A 21,329-nucleotide genomic window follows, 5' to 3' on the forward strand; every position below is an offset into this window, starting at 1 on the left:
GAGAGCTGTTATTAAGGTTAGGTGTCGCTGAACTGACTCAAAAACATAGAAATGCATAGCTTTCAACATCACATTCACTTCCCGGGGATTTCATTGACAGATGGCAGCACCAAACTGATGCGAGGGCTTCCTCTTATGATGCCCGCGAAATGCAGTGTAAACAGAAACATAAAAGAACACAAAATAATAACGCTTCAGGCATTGGATTTGTGCAGTTTATTCATTTTGTATTTACATAAAATCTCAATGATATTATATATGTGTGATATATAAACATAGATATATATACTCGTGTATATGTATAAATTAATAACATTAATACGATGTTTCATTATTGTACTTTGCAGGTCTGGCCTGTCGTATCGATCACGAACAGGAAGTTTTCCCCCTTAAACACACAAGCGTATTATTAAAAAGATTCTGCAAGAAAGAAACGGAGACGTGAAGCGTATCTAGGGGTGAACGCACATCCATATTTACAGGAATATGAAACAAAACAACGCCCGAACAACAACAAATCAAATCAAAAGCGTTGACAATTTGTATAAGCTTAAACTCTACTAAGATTACTGTGTATATAGATCGGGCCGACGTTGTGCGCAGAGTACGAGGAAGGGACCCAAAAGTATGGCAGCGTTACTTTACTTCCGTCTGTTCTCCCTTGGTGTGTGTGCGCACGTGACTCCCCACCGCATCAATCGGTCTAAATACTAAGGTAGTCACTCAGTCACTCATACGCATCAAAGGGGGAAACTGTCCGTTACTTTTGGGTTTCCCCGTCGTGCAGCCCCCAAAGAAGAACACGTACACGAAACGAACTAACACACATCAGCAGTGTTGTTTTTATACTTCACATACTCATAAAATGAATTTCAAAAATGCATGATGAGTAGCGAATTCGCAGTATATTGCTCCACAAGAGAGAGGAAAAGAAATGCATTAAAAAAACCGCATAATGCACGTAGAAATTTTACGGAAGTACTAGCGATAATATAGTTGTGCTTTTCTTCTTAAGTGAGAAAACACTAAATTTTTGCAATGAGTCGTAATTATATGCGATATGCATTGTTTGTGTGCTACGTGTATTTATTGATTGATATTGAGGTAACTAGTTGAAGCTCGTCTTTCATTCTTTGCGAATAGACCGTGGATATGACTTGTTGAGCTATTGACTGGGGGGAAAGGATTGTGAGTATTTGAATACCAGTCGAACAGCGCCGTAGTCAGCTGAAGGAACGCATTCGTTAAGAGCCGAGAAAAAGTAACATGGGAAACTGACGTCAACAAAATCGATGTCAACAACTCGAGCATCGACAGCAATCGCAACATCAACGTTCCTTGTGGTCAGAAGTGACGCTGCCGGCTGTTGAAAAACCATCGTTGATACCTCCTCCTCCCCTCCCCCCCACCATCCCAGAAAAAACACATATTGTTAATACCCTGAAACAACGCCATAAATAGCTGAGGTGCTGACATCAACAGCAGAAACAATTCTATCAACAGATGAAGTACCGACATCAATAGCAGAAACACCATCTTTAATATCCGAAGCAACGTCGTCAACAGCTGCACCATCGCGCCAATGGTCAAAACGACGTCGTCAACAGCAAAGAAAACACCATCATAACGACCCAGAAAGGCGTCTTTCAACAGCTGCACCATCGACATCAGCAGTCGAAACAACGTCGTCAACAGCTATAACGCTATCATTAAGACCCAGAAAGGCGCCATCAACAGCTGGAAGCTGGAGTGCACAACATCAGTAGCCGAAACAACGAAATAGTAGAGTAGACAAAAACTCAAGATGGCGCATAGGTCACCCTGGTATTTCAAGGAGCTCCAGCTGAAACAGCATTATCAGTAGAGAGAAACGATGCCACTCTCCGCTGTTCATACGAAGTACGGAAGCCTGGATATGGGGTCATTCAAGTATTACGTAAGCATATTTTCAGCCATTTTTGACCCCCCCCCCTGTCAGCAAAACACTGACCACCCCTCCCCCGTCAGCAGCTTAGAATAATTTCATATCTTCAAAAAGGGGTGGTTGATGACGTAAGCAACCTTTAAACCCCCCTCCCCCTCCTGTCATCGAAAGTCAGATCGATGCTGACGTAATACTTGAATGACCCCTAACCAAGCGGATATCGAGTTCGGGAAAATTTTCTTTCCGAACTACATCTCGATCTCCGCTTGGTTATCGAGACTTTGGGACAGGGATGTACAACCATTTCAGTCTGCAAGTCAGATATGCGACACGACTGCCGCTCGCTGGCCACACAGTCACTGTAACTAACGTACGTGTAAATCGATACTCTCTAACCCATTTACTCCCACTGAGACATATATATATGTCTCCTACAGGTTCTAAACTTGGTAGTGAAAGGGTCGAAGAATACCTTTAAAACGGGATGAATGGCACCTTTTGAAAGACCGCGCATTTGGGTTTTAGTTTTAACTTTTCTCTTGTTCATCACCTTATTTGGTGTACTGACCTGAGATCGAGCACCCCCTGTAGCAGAAGACGCAATCTTTATCGTGATAATATACAGCAGGTGGAAAAGAAAGACTTAGCTTAGACGTGGCTTAGCATTTCTTTCCAGCAAACGAAACTTTGATCCTGTCACAACTAGAAGCAAGTCTTGCAAGATCTTGTTTCCGATGTCTCGTCGTCTAGTCTTGCGAGTCTCGTGTTACAGCTTTCGGTGGTATGTACATGTATGTCCGAAAATATCGGGTCACATGACCTGTGAATGCTAATTTCACGGTCTTATCTGCTGACTTCGAACGTAGTCCAAGTGGTAGATTCTCAGCACCACAAGATAGTAATTTTGGCAATTATTTTCGATCTGTTTTCTGGGTTTCGTGGAAACGGAAGGGAGAGAAATACCGTTCACAAAAAAAAAAAACAAACAAAAAACCACCAATTCATTTCCACGTCATGCATTTGGTGCCGATATTGCCGGAAAATGTTGGCGGCCGTTCAAGATAGTCAACTCGACCCCATCGTTTGTCATCATCAGTTCCACTTGTCAAGACGAAGGTGTCAGCGTGGTACGGATGAGTGGTGGATCAATATTTTCATTTCTATGGTAAAAAAAAAAAGGAGAAAGACCCCAGCTCTCTACATTAATAGACTTTCACGCTCTCGACGAGATTCCTCGCGATCACACTATCGAATACGAATTCGAGTGCGAGTCCACCTCGATCATGTCAGGAGCCGTTATCACGATGCATTTGTTGCCGGTGTTTTTCAGAGGAATGACTTGTTCCTTGACTTCCTGCTTCCTCGTGGTGACGACGGACTTCTTGAACTTCCGCCAAGGTTCGCCGAGTGCCCGTTTGCACGGGGAGCAATCGCCGGGGCCGACGGCTTTGGTGTTGTTATCGGAATCGAGATCTTCAACGACGTCGTCCTCGTCGTCGTAGGTGACTTTACTCGGCGACGACGAGTTGCTGGGTACCTTGAGGAACGCCGTTCTCGGACTACCCCTGGACAGCGCCGGGCTGGCCTTGGATCCCGAGTAACTGACGTCCAGGTTGCTGCTTCTCGGCGAGCTTCCCCTGCTGATCCTGGCGTTGCTGTACCGCCTGCCGGGACTGCTTCCGCACGGGCTGTCAGTATCTATGTTGGTGCAGATGGTGCTCTGGTAGCAGACGGAGTTTGCCTGCAGCAGCCTCTGCATCAAGCAGGGGCAGAATATCTGGACGAAAGTCCTCCGGTATTTCTGGCTGAGCAGCGAGTACAGGACGAAGTTGCCGGCCGCGTTCAGCGCCATCAGGAAGTTGAATATGTTGCCCAAGCTCGATAGCAGCTCCATCTGGTCCCGGCCGATGTCGTCGTGCTGACTGGTGTACAGCAGGTGACAGGCGGTCGGCAGCTGGCAGATCAGGAAGAGTATGACCACCGCGATGAGCATGATGGTTATCTTGTTCTCCTGGCTGTTCTCGTCCTTGGTGTCGAGCCGGGTCATGGTGGATCTCTTGGCTTTGGATTGGTGGACAGACCTTATCAGGAAACTGTTGAACACGGCCAGCAGCAAGAACGGTATGAAGATGAAGAAAGCGACGGTCATCCAGTAGTAGATGGTCTTGTACAAGATATTGCTTCCCAGGTCGGAGTAGTCGAGCACCATCACGGTCTTGTTCAGTTCGGGCTTGTACTTGCCGACGACGACCCACTCGAACGGGGTCGGCAGAGTGAAAGCAAAGCAGAACAGGAAAACGAAGACTATCGCTTTCTTGGCTCTGGATTCCGTGCAGTACACTTTCCCGCGAATCGGGTGGCACACGGCGATGTACCTCTCGACGGTGAAGGTGACGGTCAGCCACACGGAGGTGTTGCTGCAGGTGTCGACGAGCATATATATGAAGGGTCGAATCTTCCAGTACACGTAGTGGTCTTCGTCGGACATGTTCGGGTAGTGACTGAGGGACAGAACGAACGTGAACACGAGGTACATCATGTCGAATATCGCCAGGGCCGCCAGGTAATTGTTCGTGGAGCTGCGCATCCGGCGCCTCGTCATTATGACGATCGTTATGACGTTGCCGACGATTCCGATCGTCATCACCGCCGGCACGAGGACCCTCTGGACCCAGAACCTGGTACTCCTCAACAGCTCGGAATACGGGCCCTCTCTGGTGATGGCTTCCGTGACGGTTTTCGTGACATTGATCAGTGCTTCCGTTGACGCACAGATGGGGTTAGTTTCGATGGTGCAGTTGGCCATCTTTATATTTCACTTATTTTCTGAGATTTTCGAGGAGGGACAGTCGAGGAAAAATCACAGCTTCAGACCTACGGAGAGAGAAAGAAACATTTTTTTTACAATGACATACCGATGAATTTTATCAATGATTGAAGCCCGTGATACGCATACTACTGAGTATCACGAAAGCATTCCACTTCCGAGCATATGCTCCCAATGAGATATGCACGAATGTTACTAATAATATTTCATTGGGTCGCATATTCCCGAAAAGTGGCATGCTTTCGTGCTACTTACTAGCATGTGCATCATGCTTATATGTGTATCAACCTTATTTAGCAAACCTTAGATCACTTCGGTAAAAGTGACCCGTGGCGCAGTTGCACATCACTTTTTCTTATTGGATGCTGTAGTTTAGATATGTATGTATGTATTCGACATCCATATTTTTCACGGGCATCTTTTTTCAGCCACCTCGTAGGGCATTTTGTCTGCTGTGGCTTTTTTTGTATTTGTGTTCGTATTTTTTTACTCAATTAACCTTTTGGTTGTCGCGCGTATGTGAAAGGCCGCCTCCCACAACGTCTTGCTCCAGGCATCGTCTTCCACTATGAAGGTTACCGTCAATTTCGATGGGTTCGAATCCAGGCATGGGACGTTTAGAAACGTAGTCCTTTACCAAACGAGCTTCGGGCGACCACCGATAGATTGCGCCTTCGTTTACCCACCCAAGTCTACCGGTTGGAAATTGCCGTATGACGATATGTGACCGGAGTTGGTGTGCGGTAAAGTAGGCATCGTCTTCGGGGCAATCATTTTTATGGCTTTCAGTACAACGGCCATAATGAATAAAGTAATAATGACGCGGGACGGGAGAACACATCTAGCCAAAAAACGGGGGAACGTTCAGACATGTCGAAATTGATAGCGGAGGAAGGCGTCAAAAAACGATAGGGAGGTGAACAAAAAGCTACCCTACAGCTAAATATACTCAGGCGTGTCCGACCCCCGGGAATTCTCTGATAGCTGTATCGGATGGGAAAGCGGAGCGCGTCTGGTAAAAAAAAAAGCTACAAATAAATAAATATATTAATATATATACTGAAACTATTAAACCAGTGATTCCCAACGTGGGCGTTAATGGCCCCTTGAGTACGATTGAAAGTTTCAGGGGGGGGGGGGGGAAGGGAGCCGTAGAAGCTATACGGGTATGACATAGGATCCTATTGGTTAGATTGCGTTGGGGGGCGATGGGAGAAAAACAATTTCTGAAGGGTTATTTGGATCATTTTCATCGCACCACGGTCATTTTCTGCACACGAGGGCTGATTAGACCGGGACCTACAAGTTATTGCCGATTCCGAACGGCAGGCTTGTTTTTTATACTCACCGAGAGGTTGGTGCGCTAACCCCTCGATGGGGGACGCCCTACGGTAGCAATTTTTTTTCTGCGGCCATGTCTCCGTTTCTGTTGTACGCCTGTGCGAGGAAAGTTTTCTGACGAGGACGAACCGGGTATCGAACTCGCGACACCTCTAAACATTCTTTGGCACTTTAGGCGAGTATCTAATCTTCTAAGAAGGGGGCGATGGGACAAAAAAAGGTTTGGAAACTGTGTATTAGACATTCGCCAAATTTTTTTCCTCCCACCAAGCGGCTGTATTTGAAATTTCGCGATTTTCTTCACGCCCGCTGCGGTTCCCGGAAGCATTTTGCGGTTTATGCCGAACCGGAGATTTTTTTAAATAATTCTTTCACCTTAATTATCTTGCCCTGCGTCTGGAGCCAGACGTCGTGGGAGTCGGCCTTGAGAGAAACGCTGTAACAAGGGAAACGCATAGGGGCATTTTACCTGTGTGTTGTGGCCTTTGTATTTGTACTCAATTAACCTTCCAGCGGTCACGCGCGTATGTGAAGAGAAACGCCGTAAGGGGCCATTCAAGTATTACGTAAGCGTATTATTTTCAGCCAATTTTGACCCCCCCCCCCGTCAGCAGCTTAGAATATTCCATACCTTCAAAAAGGGCTGGTTGCTGACGGAAGCAACCTTCAAACACCCCCCACCCCCCGTGATCAAAAGTCAGCAAATCCGGAACCCCCCCCCCCTCGATGCTGACGTAATACTTGAATGACCCCCCCCTACTAACACAAGGCAAACGCCTGTCCTCCACGCGCGACCGCTATCAATGAATCAGTTTCTACATCAATTCCCCCCCCCCCCACATTTTTATCCGATAATTTTATAACATCTTTACTGGATTCTTCCAATTGGAAAACTTGCTCCCTTTCGCATCATCCATTCATTTTTGACTTCACCAGAGATCGTTCTAATTCCAAACATATTTACTTTTCTCATTGGAATTTCTTCCCTCTCCAATTCAAAACTTTTAAATGGAATTAAATAGTTTCTCTCTCTGCAATTTTTTCCTAAAAAAAACCAATTTGAAAGGAAACGCGTTTTTCTAGTCCTTAAATACTTCTCATCGCATTTTTGTTCCTGGGGAAAAGGTTTTCCCGAGGAAAGAAAACTTCATAAAAATAATTATGCAAATTTACGATACTGCAGTTTCCCCCCCCCCCCTTAAACTTACTTCCCCCCCCCCCCTTAGATTCTTCCTTAATTTTTCCGAATTTACCTAAAAAACAAAAATTTCCCGAAGAGTAATCCACACACTGATTCAAAATCCTAGTTGTAAGTCTTCATTAGGATAGGGATTTAAGAATTATCGAAATACCTAAGCACAAGAGGAAAAAAACATACTTAAATTCCCTGGAATAAATTTCGTTGGATGATAATAAATGCGCCATCTATGCTGAGGAAAGGAATTAAAATTGGAGCAAATATGAAGAAAACAACTCAAAATTTCCAAGAAGAAAAAACCGTTATCACCGTCCTCGTTGCTTAAGGGAAAAAAGCTGAGATAACCCTCTTGACGAGTTTTTCTTCTTAAAATATTACTTCCATTGCTATTATTTATTCTAGTTTCCTTCGATTTAGAGCCGTTTATCGGAAGCGTTTGAAACGGTTTCGAGTAGCGGAAACGGCGGCAATTGAGACCCGGTTCAAGGTTAAGCGGAATTTCCGCTTCCTTTTTTGTCGTTGTTGAAGGAACGCATATATTGTAACTACGATGTGTGTTTTTTTTGAAGAGAAATATATTCAAAATGACTGTCACATCAAAAGATGGGGGGCCATTGTATCCTATTTCACACGGCAATATTATTCTAGATTTTTCGAGATGAAGTTTTTGAATGGCTTTAAAAGTGGTCACACATTATATACGCTCGTGTTTGAAGAGCCATTGAAACAATTTAAGAACGAGAGTAGTCTGAAGGAATGTTTTTTTTCCCCCTTTTGAGGTGGGGGTGGGGATTGAAAGCATATGTGGTGAACGTTGATGAGGTGTTGCCATCTACTATCAAAATTAACTGTCTGAGGGTGCCACGGCAGTTCAGCGCGACACAATTCAGCGCAGTTATTGTGTTTTAGGGAAGTCATGAAGTATTACGTCAGCATCGGGGGGGGGGGTTTCGGATTTGCTGACTTTTGATGACGAGGGGGGGGGGGTTGAAGGTTGCTTACGTCATCAACCACCCCTTTTTGTAGATATGAAATATTCTAAGCTGCTGACGAAATTTTGCTGATCAGTGTTTTGCTGACTTTTGTTGACAAAGGGGGACGGGAAGGGGTCAAAAATGGCTAAAAATCTGTTTAAGCAATACTTGAATGGCCCCTTATGAATAACGATCCTCTTTTTGGTTGCATTGTGGGAACGCTTGCTTCATAACAGACAGGGACGCGCGTTCGAAATATGTTAAAATACTGAGGGGGGCTTGAGATCCATTGTACGTGCTCTTCCTGGACATTTGTTGTGATGATGTATTGCACACTTCCAAATAACTTTTTCTCCGGTCCCCAGGGCCGTAACTAGACTGGGGTTATCGGGGAATTGCCCCCCCCCCTACTCACACAAAAGTTGACATTTGTTGTGAATAATAATAACCCTTTCAAGAGGGCCCCCAAGGAGAAGTCTGCCCAGGGCCCCGAGAAGGCCCTGACAGTCTCATTTTTTTGTATAAACAAAGCCATTGCGAGTTAGCATTCTAAGTCCCTTTTCACTAATTGAAAATTCCAATGGCATCCAACGTAAAAAAATCCAACGTATGTCACGCAAAACTGGAGGAAAATGACATGCTTGATGCACTAGAACAACCATGCAAATTACATTCACTATACTTGTCAATCAACAAGAAACTGCAACTGGTACCAGTTGCAGTTTCCTATTGATTGCATAACAGCAGAACCTGTGCGGCGCCATATATTAGAAACATTTAGAGGTAATAAATCAGATTCATAAATTATATTATTAATCATATTATTTTTTCTATTATTATTTTTTGAATAACTGGACATGTGATAGCACTGAACTGTCCTTGCTGAATCGTCGCCGCTGATTTGTCTTGCGCTAAATTGTCTCACGCTGATTTGTCGTAGACTCTTATCGGAGGATGAGAATTCGGAATTTTGTGGCCAGGGTCTCGGTATGAATTTTTCTTAATTCTCTCTTGATTGTTCACATTGGTGTCGCTCAAAATGACTGCTAAAATGGTGTCATTGCTAAACAAGAGAAAATCCCAATTGTATGATCATGGGGGGATTGAATATGGGCTTAATCTTCTGACCATTCCCCCCTAAACTAATTTCGGTAGTTGGATATATCTAAGGATTCCATCAGGAGCTTCAACTGGCTTTGGATTGATCATTAGGTGGATGTAGACTTCAATCTCTGATCGTAAAAATTGATCGTAGGTGTCATCAGATCAAGCGCCTTCAATCCTCGATCGTGAATCGCAGGAAATTGGATCTCTTAAATCTTTGATCGTAAATCGCACCCATCGGCAGATCAGCCATCTATGATTTTAGATCACAAAACGCAGCTCATTATCAGAGAGAGAGAGAGATCAAGCCTTTTCAATCTTCCATCGCAAATCGCAGCAAGTCCGGCTTCTTCAATCTTCGATTGCAGGTAACAGCGATAGACAGATCAGGCTTCTTTTAAGCAGGGTGCGCACTGAAGCGACACTGCAAGCGATGCAGCTAGCGCTAGTGTGCAACCTTCCTAACATTTCATCGCAGATCGCAGCTGTCAATTCAAGCGTGTTCAGACTTTGATCGCAGCTGTCAATCAGGCGTCGTTATTCAATCGAGCTGTAAGTCAGGTGTCTTCAATCTTTGATCACAGCTGTAAATCGGGCCTCTTAAATCTTTGATCGCAGCTGTCAATTAGACGTCGTAGATCAATCAAGTTGTAAATTAAGTGTCTTCAATCTTTGATCACAGCTGTCAATCAGGTGTCTTCAGTCTTTGATCGCAGCTCGTCGTTGATCAATCGAGCTGTAAGTCAAGTATCTTCAATCTTTGATCATAGCTGTAAATCAGGTGTCTTCAATCTTTGATTACAGCTGTAAATCAGGTGTCTTCAATCTTTGATCATAGCTGTAAATCAGGTGTCTTCAATCTTTGATCACATCTGTAAATCAGGTGTCTTCAATCTTTGATCACAGCTGTAAATCAGGCCTCTTCAATCTTTGATCGCAGCTGTCAATTAGACGTCATAGATCAATCAAGTTGTAAATTAGGTGTCTTCAATCTTTGATCACAGCTGTAAATCAGGTGTCGAAATTAGGCAATGCTGACCTGCTGCGATTTACGATCAAAAATTGTAAGAATCCTTCTTTGCCGCGATTGAGATAAGAGATTGGAGACGCATGATCTGATGATACCTGTGATTTACGATCAAAGATTGAAGACTGTATACAGTCGAATCCCGTTTTAACAAAGATCTCTTTCCAAGGAACACTTTTCTGACCCCCCCCCCCAGGAAAGTTTACATAGGGAACAATGCAAAAACCTGGAATTCCTTTATAACGAAGTGAGTTGTCCGGTCTCTTGGAGTTCATTATATAACGGGAGATTCGACTATATATACTGCGTATAGAAGACACTGATTAGCCCGAAGCAAGTTGAAGCCCCCTGACGTAATCATAAGATATCCAACTACCAAAATTAGTTTGAAGCAAAACTGCGATCCAATAAAAAAGCGTGTAAAAAGGAAAGCTTTCTTTTTATGATAGCCAATCAAGTCTCTACGTCTTTCATAAAAGTCTGCGAACGGAATGGAGGGGAAATCAATTAAGTTGAAATGAAATGTTTTATGTCTCCCTTTTTTATCAATTCCCTCGACAGTTATTTAAGTGATTCCCCCTCCCGACGCGCGTGATATCTGTGAAGCAGAACATTAATTAATGGTGTTAGTTGGCAAGAGCTGCTGCATCGTTTGATGGCGATGTTGTAGTCAAACAGGAAAAAGGAGTTGCCCTCTCCCCCTCCTTTCTTTTCTTGTCAGCCGTTTACTACGTTGAGTTAAAGATAAATATCCTATTCCGGTGATGATGAAAAAGGAAAAATCGATGAATTTCGATCTGGGAATAAAATTAAGTATCTTTTTTTGCAGAACTAAAATCATTCTCGATGCAGTGTGAGGCTGTGTTGCCCGTTTTCACTGCTACTATTTGGCCGCACATGCACCTTGTAAACGTTCCCCTGGCGAATTTCTAACCAATTGGTTACTGAGGCATGTTGTGTGTACGCGAATGATCTTCTTTCTTGATCTTCCATCGAGAATCGCAGTCATCTGCGGATCATTGATCGCAGAGATCCGCTGCTACTAAACCACGCATGCGTCTAGTACATATTCCTCTGCGGAACTAATCTCAGTCATCTGCATATCACTGATCGTAAGGGTCGATTCGCATCTACAGACACTCACCGTGTCGTGACAGACGCGGCAAACATTCTTTAGGAGCCATTCAAGTATTACGTAAGCAGATTTTCAGAAATTTTTCACCCCCTCCCCTCCTTTTCAGCAAAAGTCAGCAAAACACTGACCCCCCCACCTTCCCCCGTCAGCAAAATTTCGTCAGCAGCTTAGAATATTTCATATCTTTAAAAAGGGGTGGTTGATGACGTAAGCAACCTTCGAACCTCCCTCTTTCCCTTGTCATCAAAAGTCAGCAAATCCGAACCCTCCGCAGATCATTGACCGTGAATGACATCCATTTGCGGATCATTGACCGTGAATGACATCCATTTGCGGATCATTGACCGTGAATGACATCCATTTGCGGATCATTGACCGTGAATGACATCCATCCGCATGTCATTGATCGTGAATCACATCCATCTGCAGGTCATTGATCGTGAATCACATCCATCTGCAGATCATTGATCGTGAATCACATCCATTTGCAGTTCATTGATCGTGAATCAGAGCCCATCAGCGCATAAGACGTCTACTACTTTGCCATGCTGAATTTGTAACCACTTGGTTGCTGGAACGTGTTGTGTGTATGCGGGTGCATATGCGTGGCCCTAACGCGGTGGTTCTTAACCAAGGGTCCACGGAGACGTTTCAGGGGCTCAGTGAGATTATATGAAAAAGCAATTAACTCATTGTTCATAATATGCTGAAAGGACAACTTTGTAAATGGGACCGTGTCCTTCTTGTTACAGGTAGTGGGGGGAATCCGTTGAACACAAACAGTTAAGAGTCACTGCCCGCTAACGCATGTATGGGTACGTCCATAGTGCACCGCTTCCCGCTTCTCGCTTTATTACTTAAACCGCGGCAGTTGTAGAAGGCGAGATGATCCCGCGCGATTCTAGCTGGTGGTGGTTACAGTGCACCGCTCGCGGGAGCGTCTGCCTGCATGGGCAGTTGGCATCATGGAGCTATCACGTGGGGATCTATTGTGTGTTTTTGTTGACAACAAAAAATATTTATTATAAAATTAAACATGAAAGAATGACGAATGTACATGAAATTAATAGGACTCGCCTTGAAGTTGCAATGGGTTAGTGTAATCGCTAATTATAGTAAATTAATTAATTGATGATAAATCAGCGATTTCGCTTTTAGTGCCACAACAAATTTTCGATTAGAAAAACGAAAATTAATCGTTACAAAATTCCGTTTGATTTAGTTTTATCGTTAATTAGTTTATATTAATGATAAAACTAAATCATGATCGATAATTAACTAATCAACTAATAACGATAAAACTGAACTGGCCGATAATTAACTAATTAACGGCAAAATCCGTTGGATTTCGTTTTATCGTTAATTAGTTTATTAACGATAAAACTAAATCATGATCAATAATTAGTAACGATAAAACGAAATCCAACGGTATTTTGATTAATTAACGATATCGTTTTCATTACGTCAACTAATTAACGATTAGTATTAACAATAATTAGGCGTCATAAAAACTCCGTTGGATTTAGTATGATAATTAATGATCCTTAATTAATTAACGATTTCGCTTATTATGTCATAACTAATTAACGATTAGTATTAGCAACAATTATCCATCACAAAAACTCCGTTGGATTCAGTATAATCGTTAATTAACCTTAATTAATGACTAACCAACGATATTGCTTTTATTATGTCATCTAGTTAACGATTAGTATTAATAATTAATCGTCACAAAAACTCCAATTGGATTCACTATAATTGGTAATTTTCTTTAATTACTTAATGATTAACGATTTCGCTTTTATTATGTCATAATTAATCAACGATTAGTAATAACGATAATTGATCGTTACAAAAACTCCGTCGATTTACTATTTATTCCATTATAAAACGAACACTTAGAGGAAAGTATCCGTTCAAAACTGCAAGCGGTGAGCCGGTCAAGCGAGAAAAAGAAATAATAATTCATTCTGGTTAAAGCGGGTAAAAGCAGTTTGAGCCCGTAATAGCAGGTAGGCGGGCGCACTATGGCCGCCCCAATGAGTTTTCACGATCTTTTTTCAGCCGCGATAAAGCGAGTAGCGAGAAGCGGTTCACTATGGACGTACCCTATGTTTCCATTTATGCTTCTTTCGTGTATACAGGTGCTACCATCTGGCTTCCATGTTTTGAAGTGACGATAATTTTTGCTTGAAGTTTTCATGCTATGTAAGTATCGTGTATTGAATGCCTGTCTGCTCTTCGCTGGGAAACTTTTTCAAATGGAAAGTTGGAAAACCGCAAAAAAAAACTAAACTCAGTTGACTGCCGCTGTGCGCCAAAAAGGTCCGAACCAGGATTTGCACTAGATATGGTTTACTTACCAATGCATCATATCTAGACACCACCACACTCCCCGCTGTCCCTTCTGTCTGCATACACAACTCACTCACGTTCCAGTCACTCGCCTCTTCATAGCTCCCATTTCAACTGTAGACTGTAGTAGACTCCTTAGTATTCAACTGTAGACTCAACTTTTTTTTTTGGCTATTTAATGAATTTTACGAAATAAATAAATATGGTCAGCTTAGGTATTTATCATGTTGCGTGTATTGATACTTTTCTACCGGAACAACTTTCGCGGTCCGGATGAAACACCCCCTCGGCAAGCCGCATTTGGGTTGTGCACTCCCTGCTCACGACCATGACCTCGAAAATATATTGATCAACACACCGCCGAAGCTTATTTTTCTTCCTAGCATTGCCAAAACTCCCGATGTCGTCGAAAACATGACAAGACTGTCGTTACGACGACAAAGAAATCCGAGATTTCCGGAAATCCGACATCACAGGTGAAAACTCCGCGAACCATTTGACGATGATCGATGAGAGAGAAAGGAGATGATAAATAGATCGTTATAAACGGAAACTCGCGGCACCATCTTCGTTATAAAACGAAACTTTTCCTGGGAAAACTCTTATAATGATTAGCAGCAGCGCGCTATTTTTTCATTGTTTTTGTTTTGGACGACTGCTCGCATTGGTGACGCGTCATGGATATAATTAGGGAGGATCAACTCGTATGTAACTACTAATTGTTTTCGCACTCAGATTCCGGTCGGACGCTCCGCAAGATCCGAGAAACTGTTACTTCTACACAGGATGCAATTATCAAAGCCGGAGGATATATTTTCCAGAATGGTGACCGTGTGTGTGTGTGTGTGATGAGGAGGAATTCGAGCAAAATATGGGACAATAATTAATCGCTTGTAATAGATATCGATATTTCCTCCGTCAATGTCCATTTCAGTAAAAGTAATTGGATCGTTAAAGGATGGATGGAAATCACTCCGAGTGTTCACAATATTTACCAGGTTTATCTGCTACCATCAGATCTGTAGTCGTATAAGTATGGCGTTGTGAGATACGAGAATGAAGCGGGCAGCTCCAACACAACGGAGAGGGCAGGAATCTGGCACGCAGTGACTTCATCGCTTCGTCACCTATGCGCGTCATTTGTTACGTCCGAATATGCAATAGAGGCTGCCGTGAAGAGAGCTGTCAGGTTATTATACGATTCGAGTGGCTTCAGATGCAGTTAAATGGATGGCGACGTTGCCATTCGGAGGAGTATTAATGAATTTCTCTGCAAGTGATTTCGAGGGAGCTACGTTAACTTAAATTTTGACAAGTTACATGCATTTTGGCAAGTTACACGCATTTATTTCATGCATCCATTCGGCAGGTTCGATTTTTTTAAACGGGAAAAGGGACAATGCGTTATTACGCGAATTCAGAGTCGATACATTGCGTTAAGAAGAACGTTTATCGGAGTTTGAGGTTCCTTTGCCCCGACACCAACCAACCTCAGCGAGCGAATCTCCTTCATCAGCGAGTGGAACCAGTATCAGCAACTCAATTGATCATAAGCAAGGAGTAAAACCTGTTTCAACTGTTGGATCATACCCTAAAGGCATCAGCGAGTGGCGTTAGTCACGGCTGTTGAGTCATGCTCCCAGGGAAACAGTGGATGAAACCAACCTCAACCACTGAGGATGATTCAGTGACTGAGATTAGTTAGACGTCCACCCCCCCGTCCCCCGAAGGAAGCTAGGAGTGGAACCAGTTTCAGCCGCCGAATCATGCTTCGAAGAACCAGCGAGTGGAACCAATATCAGTCGCTGAATTGCTCTCCTGGCAACCACGAGTGAAACAAGTCTAGAGCTGCTGAATCATCCCCAGATGATAGCAGTTGGAATCAGCCTCAGCCACTGGGTCATATCACAAGGCATCAGCTAGGGGGAACAGTTTCACCCAAGGCAGTAGCGAGTGGAAATATTCTTGGCCGCTGAATTTCGAATCATCCTGGCAGCAGCGAGGGGGAAACCAGTTAAAGCCAATGAATCGCACTCCGAGGCACCAGCGAGGACAACCAGTCTCAACTACTGAATTGCTTCCACGCAGCACTGAAGATGTCTAGTCTGAAGATGTCCGCTATCCCGCTTCATTTATAGCTGGAGATATCGCCCCGGCTTTATTAGCCACTGATGATGTCTACATCGGCTCCATTAATTGCTGAAAATATCTGTCTCGGCTTTATTCACAGCTGAATATGCCTGCCTCAGCTCATGCGCGGATCCGGCGGGGGATGGGCAATCACTCCTCCAAATAGCCAAAAATGACGGGGAAAACTTTTCTCTCGCAAAATACGGGACGTTTCAGCGAACCTGAACAACAAATCGCCCTCCCCCCCCTCCCAACAAACACATCGCTCTAGATCCACCCCTGGCTCTGATAGCATTTGCAGACTTTTAGTAACGATCCAACTATCAGTTAAAGCTTCAATAACCTCTTCAAATAGGCCAGCTTAGTTTATGGCCACCTTGTATATACATTCATGCTCAACCGAAACACACACACACACACATAAAAAGAGTTGTATAAAGGTCGTGTATGGAGTTATAGCCATCCATGTCCCGACATTACGGCAAGAAATAACTGCGGAACATGACGTTATTGGTCGCGTTTGTTGTTTTTTTTTTTTGTACGTGGGGGGGGGGGGATGATTGTGAAGGGGAAGGAAAAAGTTGAAAATCGCTAAAAACAACGGAGAAAGGTTGAACAAATATCGCCAAGATATTGTATATTTCGTGATCGTATCGCATCGGGAAACAAAACAAAAAATTGTTTTTCCCGTATCCTAGCTATCATACCGGGTACTTAACGAGGAAACGTCGCTGTTGTGGATACCATTCCCCCCACTGAAAGGTCAAACAGCGAGAAAAACTTTGAAAAGAAACAAATATACACAAAAAAAAAATCGATATAAGAAGAAATGCCTTTATTTTTGGAAGTAAATATCGATGAAAAGATGCAAGATACGCGTATAAAAGGCAGTTTGTTTATGGTTTTTTTTGTCTGTGATCCTTCCTATGAAGTATTGATCCATAGTTGCCATTTGTTGTAAAAGATCTGGGCGCGGAGCATCATTTGAATGGCATCTCAGAAGCTTTCGTATTCGCCCGTCAGGTGAAGAACGGAAGCAGTCTTAACCCTCCGCCACCCCTTGGATGTATGAGAGCCATTGAAGAACCTTGTGGGAGGACTTGAACAATATGAGACTTGATTAGAGGGGGAACTCTCTAGAAATCGATCAATGCCACTCGATGGATGGATGACTCTGAGATGGGTAGGACGTGTTTCTGATGGGGAGTGCCAACGCCATCGCCAGCAGGAGTCCTCCAAGACGAAAGCTCGTGACGTCACTGGAGAAGGTCATCTCACCTACAGTGATTGGATATAGCAGGGCGACGCATGCGCCATCTATACCCCCCTTTTTTGTAGCATATCCAATGGCTACAGGTGAGATGACCTTCTTCAGTGACGTCATGAGTCTCGTGCGGAGGCGTTTTGCTATAGATTGTGTTTGGAAGTGCTACCAAAAACGTTTAGATCTGTGCTCAACGCTTCTAAGGAGTAGAGGTTTGTGCTCTTCCCCCCGCCGATAAACAGTTAATGAAAACTGAAACCAGTCTATTACAGAGGGTACCATGAGACCACCAGGACTCTGCCACTGGACCTGCCCGGTTTTGTGGCAAATCCTCACAGGGGATACCGATGGACCCCCCCCCCCCCCAGATATGCCATAGACCAGGGGCTTCCAACATAAAGTTTGCGGAGCACTTGATAGTTTTGGTAGGCCTTGTTTTTAGAAGTGGTGAGATGTTCGTCTGCTACCTACTATGAATGTTATCATCAAGGTCCATGGGTTCGAATCCTGGCAAGAAAATATCAGGAAAAAGTTCGTTGCCTACCGAGTCTGGAGTGACCACCGATAGATGGCGCCTTCATTTCCCAACAAGCTTCACTGGTTGGAAATTACCATATGGCGATATATTACCGGAGTTGGTTCTCGCTAAAATAATCTAAGCCATTGAATCACCTCCAGTCTCCCACGAGTGAAACCTGCCTCAGTAGCTGTATCGCCTCTAGGCGGCAGCGGATTGAACTAATCTCAGAAGCTGAAGCTCTTTCAGCTGCGACTGGAACCGGTCCAAGCCAGGTCTCCCTCAGCCTGCTGCGAGTGAAACCTATCCCAGGCTTTGAATCTCTTCCAGGGCAGCAGCGGGTGGGAACTGATCTCGGACACAATATCTGTCAGGGACTGTCTCGGCTGCTGAATCTCCTCCAGGCTGCCGCATGTGGGGGAAACTGCTCCCAGCCATTGCAACTTCTCCAGGCAGCGACGAGTGGAAACCGACCTCAGTAACTGAATCGATTCCAGTCAACAACTAGGGGGAAGCACCAGTCTCTCAGCCACCGCCGTCACCACCACCGCAACTACCAAACGACACACGCACGTCGCACATCTCTAACGTGTTTGAATGGAGCGTTGAGCTCCCAACGACTTCAAAGGTGCCGCATGAATATCCTCTAACGATTGTCCGAAGCTAACGTGTCATGGCGTCGAAGTGCTCCCCGCTCTATCAAACACACATCAAACGAAACCCCAGAAAGCTCCAGCTAACTCGACAACTCAAACGACACGGAAAACCTTTTTTCAAAAGAGTGCTCCTCCCCCCCCCCCCCCCATTTCCCATTCAGTGCTCTGAAAGGAGTAGATCACACGAGTCATGTTTACCCACAACCCAAAGCCGATATTCATTCTGAAGGACCTCTAAACCAGATAAACACGCACAAACGCCATCTACCACGAATCTATTCATTCACAATCACACCGAAAGGACTAAGAACCGGTTCGGCATGAAAAGTCCTCGGTGTTTGTTTTAATTCGATGAAGTTTCGAGAACCGAGGACAGTGAGAATAGTCACTAAAGATAAGGATGAGTATATTTGAATTAGCTCCATACGTTTAAGTGGGTAAATCCCTTTGAGACAGGGGGGTCTTAAACCTTTCTCGAGTCGCGAGCACTGCCTATGCCTAACATCAAATAGAGAGCAGCGCCCTCTTACGGCAAGAGTGCTCAATCTTTACGAGAGTGAGAGCTACTTCATTGGTTTGAAAACGCGTCGCGGGCTGCTTAAGTGATCTTCGAATGTGCCGCGGACCTTTCCAGTGATCTACAAATTGATCTGTTTCGTGGGCTGCTTCGGTGACGTATAAATGTGCTGAGGATCACTCAAGTGTGCCGCGGGCTGCTTGAGTGATCTTTAGATGTGACGCTTAGTTCATTTTCACAAAATTAGGGTGTGCGGTAGCGGGTCACATGGGGAGGTTAGAAATTATAAGTATAATGGAACTGTTCTGCATGCCGCTTAGGCGCTCCGGAACTGTGCCGCAGTGATCGGTTAATGTGCCGCAAGTCACATGAGTTATGAGGAACCGTGCTGCATGCCACTCGAGTGCTCTGGAACTGTGCCGCAGCGATCGGTAAATGTGCTACGGGTCACATAAGTGATATGGCACCGTGCTGCATGCCCCTTCAGTGATCTGGAACTATGCCGCGGGTCATCGAAGTGATTTGTGAATGTGCCGTAAGCGGCTGAAGTGATCGGGCGATGTGCCGATAACACTCAACTGATCTGTAAAGTGTGCCACTTTATTCATCTTTACAAAATTCTGTTTGCGGTCGCGGGCCACTTCAGATGCCTCCCGGGGCCACAAAATGAGCGTATATGCTTTAAGGAGCATCACATTACTCCGAGGGCCGTATTAGGCCCGCGGGATGCAAATTGAGTATGTATGCCTTACGGCAACGGTATGTTTGAAAGCTCCATTAATCGTAATTATTGAATGCAATTTCTACTGGATATTTAACTGAAGAGTTGATCAAGTACTAGCGAGCAAGAAATCTGGCACGAGCATTGAGCACTCTGGTGCTCGCGAGCAACACGTTGAACATGGCTGCTTTAAGGCGAGGGTGCTCAACTCTTATGAGAGTGAGGACCACTTCATTGATTTGAAAACGTAACGCGGGCTACTTGCGTGACGTGATCTAGTAACGAGCTGCGGGCCACTCACTTTGGTGATCTTGAACTGCGTCGCGGGCCACTTGAGTGATGTGCAACTGCATCGAGGATCACTTACGTGCTCTGGAACTGTGCCACATGTCACTCGAGTAGTCTGTAAATGTGCCGCGTGTAACTTACGTGATCTGAAACGGTGCCGTGGGTAACCCAAGTGATTTGGGAATGTGCCATGGGCCGCGGGCACTCTGGAACTGTGCCGTGGGTCACCCAAGTGATTTGGGAATGCGCCATGGGCCGCGGGTGCTCTGGAACTGTGTCACAGGTCACTCAATATGTCGCGGGTTAATTAAACAACTCGGCACACATTCCCAAATCACTTAAGTGGCCCGCAACACATTCCCAAATCACTTAAGTGATCCGCGCCATATTTATAGGTCACTTGAGTGACCCACGCATCACATTTCCAGAGCAATTTAGAAACCTGCGACACACATGTAACAGGTTGCTCAATATGTCGCGAGTCACTCAAGTGATTTGTAAATGTGCCGGTTTGTTCATTTTCACAAGATTAGGTTTCACTTCATTGGCCACTTCGGGCCACTTCATAAGTTTGAAAACGTGTCGCTGGCCATTTAAATAAGTTATATGGAACAGGTTGCTTGAGTGATCTGTAGATATTCCGCGAGCCACTTTAGGGGAATCTGGAACTTATCTAAAAATGTGCACCTGGACGCTTTTTTGATATGAAACAGTCGTGGTGATCTGTAAATAAATTGTGGGTCACACAAGAGACATGGAACTGTACCATTGATCACATTCAAGTGATCTGAAACTGCGCCATGTGTCCCTCAAGTGATTTTTGAATGTGCAGCGGGTGACTCAAGAGATTTGAGAATTCACCGCGGGATCACTTATGCGTTCTGGAACTGAGCCGCGGATCACCTAAGTGATCTAAAAATGTGCAGTGGGCCACATCTAAAGTGTGGTGTTATCTGGAGTTGAGCTACGCGTCACTTAAATGATCAGTAAATGTGCCACGGGTTGCTAAAGTGCTCCGGAACTGTTCCGCAGTTATCGGTAAATGTGCTGCGGGTCACATAAGTGATATGGAACCGTGCTGCATGCCACTCGAGTGCCTACCGAACTGTGCCGCAGTGATCGGTAAATGTGCCGCAAGTCACATAAGTCATATGGAACTGTGCTGCATGCCACTTGGGCGCTCTGGAAACGTGCCGCAGCGATCGGTAAATGTGGCGCAAATCACATACGTGATATGGAACTGTGCTGCATGCCGCTTGGGTGCTCTGGAAATGTGCCGCAGCGATCGGTAAATGTGCTGCAAGTCACATAAGTGATATGGAAGTGTGCCACAGCGATCGGTAAATGTGCC

General features: G+C 44.5%; 1 protein-coding gene across 1 annotated transcript in view; it reads right to left on the bottom strand.

Moving 5' to 3' along the window:
• Nucleotides 1–204: 204 nt before the first annotated feature.
• The window catches only part of LOC149068092 (FMRFamide receptor-like), a 143,622-nt gene continuing 122,497 nt past the window's right edge, over nucleotides 205–21,329 (bottom strand). The window contains exon 3 of the mRNA XM_089251679.1: nucleotides 205–4,798. Coding sequence (XP_089107805.1) covers nucleotides 3,165–4,730 — 1,566 coding nt within the window. The 5' untranslated portion in view covers nucleotides 4,731–4,798 and the 3' untranslated portion in view covers nucleotides 205–3,164. The remainder of the gene's footprint in view (nucleotides 4,799–21,329) is intronic.

The sequence above is a fragment of the Pholcus phalangioides genome, unplaced genomic scaffold (genome assembly GCF_987345545.1).
Source record: "Pholcus phalangioides strain wild (caught in Gottingen) unplaced genomic scaffold, Ppha-v1.0 ptg000027l_1, whole genome shotgun sequence".
Taxonomy (NCBI): Eukaryota; Metazoa; Arthropoda; class Arachnida; order Araneae; family Pholcidae; genus Pholcus; species Pholcus phalangioides.